This window comes from Acanthochromis polyacanthus, chromosome 13, assembly GCF_021347895.1.
Source record: "Acanthochromis polyacanthus isolate Apoly-LR-REF ecotype Palm Island chromosome 13, KAUST_Apoly_ChrSc, whole genome shotgun sequence".
In the NCBI taxonomy this organism is placed as follows: Eukaryota; Metazoa; Chordata; class Actinopteri; family Pomacentridae; genus Acanthochromis; species Acanthochromis polyacanthus.
Genome location: NC_067125.1, coordinates 12,362,998 through 12,371,507, shown reverse-complemented (window position 1 = coordinate 12,371,507; position 8,510 = coordinate 12,362,998). Strand labels below are relative to the sequence as shown.

Here is an 8,510-nt window from a genome sequence, read left to right as displayed (position 1 = left end):
TTGTATTTTTTCTAAAACGTCATTTATTTCAAACTGAACCTCTCCTCATGAGGGAATATTTTCAAATTTCTGCTTTCAAACTTCAGTAATTCTCTGATCACAGTGAGCCTTTAGTTTCCTGGTGGAGACGTGCTGCTAGTTCTGCTCAAACAGACTGAATTTACATGAAGTCCTAGGAAAAAGAAAACCCCAAAAAACAGACAACCTCATACTGAAGTACATCATCTTAACAATATGGCCACTTCAATCCCTTATAGATTTTTGAATCCATATCATAACAAACCGTATTACGCATCAAGCTTTAAACAAATAGTACCATCTTTCTGATGTGGTCATTTCTTGGGTCTTCCTCAACTTCTGAGATAAATGAATAAATCATGTCACATTGGTGTACCGAGTCATAAAAATTTGACTGCAGAAAAGCTGAAACCTTCCTCTCTATCAGCTTTTCACTGCCTTCCAGCATGGCAGTATGGATCAGGTCTAAGTAAAGGATTTCTCAGCAAAGTCAAACAGCACAAATCATTGTAAAAAGTCCTGATCAGTGCATATCTCTTCCACAGTTCTTATAAAAATAAACAAATATTAGCCATCTTTTTCAAAAATGTTTGTTCTCTAAGAAGGTTATAATCTGATTTTAGGTTTTCACAATTCCCAAGCATGATTATTGGGATCAGCTTTAAAAAAGTAGGACCACAGCTGAAACTTGAGTCATGGTAAAGTTTCTAGTTACAGTAAAATGAATCAACTGTTCAGATGCAACATTTTAAAACACTACTCAACTGTTAATTTTACACTTGGTCAATTCTCTCATCTTCAAAACGCAGCATGTTCGTATGTCGACAAAACCACACAAAGTGTTGCCTACAACAGCAACTTACATTTGTACAAAAAAAAAAAAAAACTGTTACAGATAAAAGCAACATGATATTACTATAAAACTACCTACAAAAACAAAATACTAAATGTAAAGCCTGAAGACTAAGCGACTAGCTGCGCTAATGCAGCACTCAGTTTGGATGTTTAGAAAACTTTTTCTTTCTCCATTTAGAAGTGCTCCCTATCTAAATCAAAATGCCTCCAATGAGAGAAATCCTCTGTCAAATGACTTTGTGAAATAAATGTGTGGAACTGACAGACCCTTTAGCTGCGACATTATGTGGTATTTCACTCTAAACTATCAAGTTATATAACAGGACTTCTCCTGTTTGGATAGATGTGGTTCAGTCCAGCTCCATCAGATGAACAGCACACTGCAGGTAGTAGACAGGTCCAACAAACGCAACAGATCCTTCTCTTCTGGGTCCAGTCCTCATCTCCTCGACATGCACACGACTTGAGCTCAGTCTTGACATTCTTGGGAATGCTCCCTTTATTGTTCTATGGATGTTCATCCGAGCTGGAGGAGCTCGGCAGGAGAACGCACTCCTGCCTTCTGCCCCTTTTCCGTCTTCTCTGTGCAATTCGCAACCTCCTGCGGATCACATCTAGAAGAAAAGCATACAAACAAAACATTATACGCCATGTGAAAGTATGCTAAGCTAAGAGGGTATGTTTATGATTCTCTTTTTTTCAAAAGACTTTGTAGTTGGGTACAAAAAGGGGTTAACTCCATGGAGGAACTCATTATTTATCAGGACCAAACAGATCTTTGTGTGGTCCACTCACCTGCCACACTGTCGTAGTCCTGCCGTGGGTCATGCCAGTACAGACTGGGTGTAGTTCTCCAGTGGCGGTACAGACGAGTGTGAAGCACCGAGAGTGTCAGGAGAACCAGCAGGAAGCCCAGCGCTGCTGCTGCCCACACCGCCTCATCTGTCCTCGGGGTCTTTGGCAACCCTTTATTTACAACAGCAGCTTGGGCCTCGGCTCCAGAGGCCTTGCTACAGTCACACTGTTCACCTGCTTTGCAGCTGTCACAGTCAAAGCTGGCATACTGGCTGTCGTGTGCTGGTTGTGGCTGAGACTCTGATTGGGATTCAGCAACAGAATCAAAGCCAGCGTTTTCACTTTTGCGGTGAGAGTGTCTGTCCCGGTGTATGTCTTTAGTCTCCACCTCTCTTTCTTTTACATCTACTACTTCATTATCCTTCATCTTGCCTTCTGCTGTGTAGTCCTTATCAGACTTTTTCTCCTTAGAGTCATTCACTTTCATGCTGTGTTCATCAAAGTCTTTATCTTTGTGTTTGATTGAGTCTGTACCTTCATCTTTGGATCTGAGAGTCTCAGCTTCAGGCCTGGCAGTAAGGTTGTGCACACTCTTCACACTATGTGCGAGCGCATCTTTCCCAGCAGAGAGGTCTGGGTTTCTGAGTTTAGTTGGTTGAGGACTGGGCTGGAGTGCTGCTCTCTGTAGTGTCACTCTGCCTTTCTGAGACTGAGGAGTCCTTAATGAATGAGTTCTAAGTGTTGTTTTAGGTGTAAGTGAACACAAAGGTGCTGTGGGCCTGCGTGTAGGACCCTGATTTAGATTTTCCGACTTGGACTGAGGCTCTTCCTGTGCATTAGAAGGATTTGAGTGAATCCTTTTTTCTGGAACAGAATCTGCTGATGGTCCAAGTGTGGTGCTATAGTTGTGGACATCCCCTGTCCTCTGGGAGACATTTCTGTTGGTCTGACTGGAGACATTTGTTGTTGTGGTATGTCTCTCATTTGCATTCTTGAGGGCAGCTCTTATCTGCCTGCTTTTGCCTCCTTCTTTAAACTCTTTCAAGTGCTCTGCCTTCATGGTGGGCTCTAGATCTGCAAGTGTGGCTCCAGTCAGCAGAGATGAGATGATCTGCTCACAGCACTGCCTCAGAGACTCCTAGGGATTCACAGTGACAATTACTTATTTCAGCGTACACATAACAGGCTGAAAGGACTCTTTTCTGCTTGTTTTACTTGGCAGCATGTAAATTTACACAATCACAAGTTTCCCAACCTTCATTTTTCTTGGTTGTTCCTGCCCTGCTGACCACGTCAACAGCAGGTTGTATTCCCTGCTCTCGCTCACACCGTCAGACTTATCTTTTCTGGTTTGTGCGGTTTCCAGCCAATCGCAGATGTCTGCCGAGGCCACGGTGGACAGCTCCAAAGTACGGCCCCAGGACACCAAGGCCAGTGGCTGAACATAGAGCAAAGAGTGAGCATACTATCACTTCCTCAAAACTCCCCTGAGAATTTTCCAAGTCACAGTATGCTCAAGCACCAAACTGCCCTTCAAAGTTACTTCTGCCTTCTGACAAAGTAATGACATAGTGGGAATATCAACAAATTTCCAGCACAGTGTAAGTAACAATTAAGTCATATGAGAAAAATGGCGTATAAAAACATACAACAAAGACATATTCATTAGAAACATGTACACCAAACCCCATTAGACATTGTTTCATATTAAACTACACTTTAAAAATACACAAGAAGTTAATTTATAAAGAATGAAAGAAGCCTTAACCACTAAAATGTGCATTTCCCAGTTAAAGTCAGAGACAGGTCTTATGCCAGAGTGTTCCCACTATTTCACTTCAACATACTGTAAACCTCCACAGCACACATCCTGAAATCTTAATCTTTTGTTGACTGTCATTTGGTCTAATAACTGTGGAAGGGACAGAGTGTTTAGTACAAATTTATAAAAGCCTTTCATCCCTAAATAGTGGATTAAAAGATACCTGATCTGAATTTTTTTTCTTCTTTTTGTTTTTTTGGCCACGTCAGCACCTAAGAAACCCAATTCTGCAGGAGTAAGATTAAATTACATCTTCAGTTGTTTGAAAGTCCCTCTCCAGTGCTTAAAAATGTATCCTTGTATATCAAAGTTAGATATTAAGATCTTTCCATAAAAGTAATTCTTTCCTGTCTTACAAAGGCTTAATGTAACTTTACACTGGCGCTTCAGCTAGAACAGAGGTGTCAAACATAAGGCCCGTGGGCCAAAGCCGGCCTGCCAGAGGATCCAATCCAGCCCACAGGATGACTTTGCAAAGTATAAAAATAACAGAGATGAAAATGAATACAGTATGAACGAGTCAGTAGCTTCAGGATGACAGAGTTAGGTTTGGTGGAACTCCACTGTTCATGAGCTTCCACAACTTTTATGCATTTTTTTTATGTACAACTTTTATACATTTGCAAGACAGGGGGACAACGTAACCTTTTCCTTAATAGTTCCCACTTTAGTTTGTGTGGTGAGTCAGTTCAGGTGGTCAACATTACCAAACAGATGTGGAACTGAGTGTAAATTTAAAAACATTTCTAGATCTTGACAAGTTGTAAAATACTATATTGTTGCGTTCCAGATACCTGCAACTAAATGTTCTGTCCTTTTGTAGACACATTGCCAGTTGTAATACACAAATGATAAACTGAGGCATAATATTGTAAAAAAAAAAAATGCACTTATTCTTTTAAAGAAATTTCAGGTTGTTCATAATGTTCTGTAAAAAGATATTTCATGAAATGTGAACATTTGCAGAATGTACTTTTATGCACTAAAACAAAAGAAAAAATTTGGAGTTGACGTTATTTATGAGTTATTATGTTAGGATTTTACTGGTGTGGCTCATTCGACATCATATTGGACTGTATGTGGCCCCTGAACTATTGCCCGTAGGTGTGAATGCGAGAGTGATTGTATATGTAGCCCTGCAACAGACTGGCGACCTGATCCGGGGTGTCCCCTGCCTTCGCACAAGTCAGCTGGGATAGGCTCCAGCACCCCCCACAACCCTCGTGAGGATAAAGCGGTGAATAGAGAATGGATGGATGGGCCCCTGATCTGGAGTGTGCAGGTCTCTCTCTACTCACCCCTCCACCACTTGCCACTTCCCCAAAAATCTATAATCAAAGTTTCTGAATTTCAAAATATTTTAACAAGTAAAGGAAAGCTCACCCTCGCTTTGTCAGAACCTTTCTTACCATGTGTTTATTGAGCTGCAGATGAGGAGTAATGATGTAGTCAGGCAGACAGGACCGGGCCAGGACAGACAGACGGTGACGCTCGATGAGCGGTGCACACGGATGGTAGAGCAAAACAGTAGCGCCATGCTAGAAAGTACACAAGAACCTACTGTAAGCACACATGACTATTACTCCACGACCACAGAGTTTCCAATGACCTGATCAGTAACCAAGTCCACATAATAATATAACTATTTTCTCTTCTTCTCCTAATTTGGTTTTTATCAAATTCCCGTGGGAAAAATGTCTGGCTTCCTCTGTGAAGAAAAACAGCTGACAACCACCAACTAATATCTGAAACCAGCTGTGAACTACAAGACATGACGGTGTACAATGGCCCATTAATACAAATCCTGTTTGTAAAATCCCTAATTTCCAAGAAAACCCATGTTTAGTGTCAGCCTGAATACCAATGATCCAAACAGGTCAGTGCTGGCAGTCTTCTTTGTTTAACTCTTGCTTTAAGTGGCACTGAAACAACACATCGATTGTGTCTGAACTCCAGACATGTGCAAGATTGCCAGTGTGGGAAACAAATTAGGAAAATTTAGAACTCAAGAACTTGGTCTCTGGTTTTTTACTGTCAACTACTGAACTCCTCTATGCTGCTATCATGAACACTTTCAAAACTATGGCATACTATTTTCACAGTTTTATCCTGATGTTGTGAAGTAGCAGCTTTGGCAAAAATAGGTGGGGAGGAAATACGGAACTATTGGTTATATTTTTTAGGGTGTCTAATAAGATGGAGTCAAATAACCCCTACAGTCATGCTGCTGTAATAGGAATTTCCACATGTATTGATTTTGTTGTTAAATTGATAAATGTATAGGATTTTGTACCCACAGTACATTACAGAAACTTACAGATACTGAATGTTCCTACAGAATCAAACACGCCGTCTACACGCTAAAAGATGCTTAGCTACTTACATGCAAGTTGTTGAGCCACCGTTGAGGAGGACAGTACAAGTACTCTCCACTCTCTGCCCTCACTGGTCTGTACGCTCCACTAAAACAGGCATTAGCAGACAAACAGAACCATAACTTAATATCTTTATTGGCCCTTATACTGTATATAGTGTATATATTACTTTATTTCAGTGAAATAAAGCATTGACACCAAGAAGACAATGGGTAAAGTGTAGGTGACACTACTAATTTGTGTTAATGAATGAGTCATTTAAAGAGAAAAATATGTGTCTGTTAAATTACTTTGGATGTTTAGTGAACCTATTGCACCATATATCTGTCCACTTACCTGTTGGGAATGGTGTGATGGTAGGAGATAGGTTTATCCATACAAATCTGCCTGGCTGGCTGCAATAAAATACAAATAAATTAGTAAGTTATTGTTGCATTTTTTTTACCAGTTTGTTTTACTGAACAAGAAATGTGTTTAGTTATCTCATACTGAACTAATACATTTGCAAGGGAAGGCATTTGATTCATTTCATGCATTAGTTATATTTTTGTGAATACCATATTCTGGGCATATGGTATTTGCTACTACTGACTGATCCATGATTTTAGGAGACAGCCATGTAGTTAGAACTAACAATTCTTTTCATTTTTGACTAATCGATTAGTTGTTTGGTCTAAAAAATGTCAGAATACGACGCAAAATGTGTAAACCTGTGCAAAACAGTGTTTGGAAAGCCCAAGATGACATCCTCAAATGTCATATTTAGTCAAAGATTCTCCTTTGCAGAGGAGTAAAGACACCTAAAATATTAAAATTTAAAATGCTTGAATTAGATTCTGATTTTTTTTTCTTCACAAAGTTACACCACCAGTAGATAAGTAATTGATTGACTGTCGCAGGTTGTACGTATGGAGGGTCAAAGGTTGGGTGACACTCAATAAAAGACAGCAGCTGCTAAATTAAAGTGCTTGGTAAAGTGTTTACTCACCTCAGGATCATACACAGTGTCAACACTAGGAAGCCTCTGTGGATAGGAATCAGAGTGAACACTGGATAAATCGCTCCAACCTCAGACAGCACAGAGCACTGTAAAATATTTAGGCTGTGAGGTGATTAGAAGTGAGCCAAGTACATTTGGGAGCTGATTTAAACTTGTGCCAGCGGGGTTTATCCAAACAATTACTTTCCCAGGACTGTTCAAACTTCCTGGCACCCATTGTGTTGTAGCAGAGTGGCCCACCCATCTGAGCTGCTGGAGGTAATGTCTAACACAGATGATGATGATGTGTGTGTGGTATCCATGGTTACCTGAGCAGACTCTGGCCAGGTCGATGATGCACAATCCCAATCGACAGCACCTATTGCAGAGAGGTCCATGTCCAAAGACACCTACCACACACACACACACACACACACACACACACACACACACACACACACAAATGGACTGGATTTTAACCCCTGCAATAAATCCATATAACTCCTATCTAGTGAAAGTGACATAACCACCATCAGGTAAAAGGTATAAGATATACAAGGTATTAACAACGTACCTTTCCATAGTCGCATCCAGGTCCCGGAGGCTCGGATTCACCGCACCGACTCACACTGACCAACAGCGCGGCCAGCACAGCCACCGTCACCCGCGAGGATGTCGCTTGGCTCGGCATGGTGACAAGCGTGGACGGACCCGCATTTAGCTAGCTGTCATAGGAACAGGAAGCTGTTGCTCCTCTACCTACATAGCCGGTTGACAAACACACGACCTTTTCATTATCCCCAAAACATAAACTTTCTCGGGTAAACGTCCATAACAGAGGAGCGGTGAGAGGTGCGAAGATGGGTTAAAATAGTAACCGTCCCTCGGTGTCGTCACTCCGTCGTTTTCCCGCTAACGTTAGCTAGGTATTTTACATTATGGAGTTATTCGTGAGAGACATTTATCACAGACAAACGTAAGAAAGCAGACTACTGTGGACTCCCAGAACTACTTCACCACCGTTTGATACCTTGTCGATAAGTTACCTAGTATTACTAAAACATAACGTCTTCCTGAGAAATTTCAAAATAAAACAGTTGCGCCTTCACAACTTCACAGCTTTTTATTTATTTTATATAAATATAGCTCAGTTAAGTATTATATAGTAATGTGCAGACGACCAGTATTTGCGTTGTTATTATTTTAATTTTAATGTTTACTAATCTTTTTCTGACACTGTGTTAATATCCCATTTATGGAATAAGAAATAAAATTCCGGAAGTGTGCGGTGTTTCTGGATAACTTTACGCAGCTGCTTTTCTACGGAAGCTGTAGAGGAGCAAAAGGCAAAGGTTTAACTCGTGGTAAATGACAACACTCCCCTGTGGATTTTACTCTGAATATCCTCTAGGTGGCGACACAGCGGCAATTTCTGCTTTAAACCGGTGCTTATTCTGAACTCTTGTAATTAATATATACTTGCATATGGATACATTACTAAAGGGGAAAAAAGTTCCCTTTTTGCAATTCATAAATCACAGTTTCTGCTTTAAAATTAGGGCTGACACATTACTACTCCGCCTTGTGTGGTAGGTGTGATTTATGAGTTACATCTTTGATAAATTTGCGCATACCAGTCTTTGACATTGGTGGGCTTTCGACCTGT

The 8,510-nt window shown here is 40.7% G+C and overlaps 1 protein-coding gene across 1 annotated transcript; it reads right to left on the bottom strand.

Moving 5' to 3' along the window:
* Positions 1-7,882, bottom strand: tp53i13 (tumor protein p53 inducible protein 13). Its single transcript, XM_022207894.2, has 9 exons — positions 7,419-7,882; positions 7,174-7,254; positions 6,854-6,889; positions 6,202-6,260; positions 5,874-5,952; positions 4,900-5,028; positions 2,924-3,106; positions 1,669-2,806; positions 1-1,487 (listed from the first exon to the last, which is right to left on the bottom strand). Exons 1-9 carry the CDS (start codon positions 7,533-7,535, stop codon positions 1,381-1,383), a joined length of 1,929 nt encoding a protein of 642 aa, XP_022063586.2. The 5' UTR covers positions 7,536-7,882; the 3' UTR covers positions 1-1,380.
* Between the last annotated feature and the right edge of the window lie 628 nt (positions 7,883-8,510).

What these genes read in the sequence shown, in the direction of transcription:
- tp53i13 (XM_022207894.2), bottom strand. Translation starts at nt 7,535, where the DNA reads ATGCCGAGCCAAGCGACATCCTCGCGGGTGACGGTGGCTGTGCTGGCC. An exon ending in TGCAGCTCAATAAACACATG is followed by an intron (nt 3,107 to 4,899) that starts GTAAGAAAGGTT and finishes CTCTATGTTCAG; the next exon opens with CCACTGGCCTTGGTGTCCTG. An exon ending in AACAACCAAGAAAAATGAAG is followed by an intron (nt 2,807 to 2,923) that starts GTTGGGAAACTT and finishes GTGAATCCCTAG; the next exon opens with GAGTCTCTGAGGCAGTGCTG.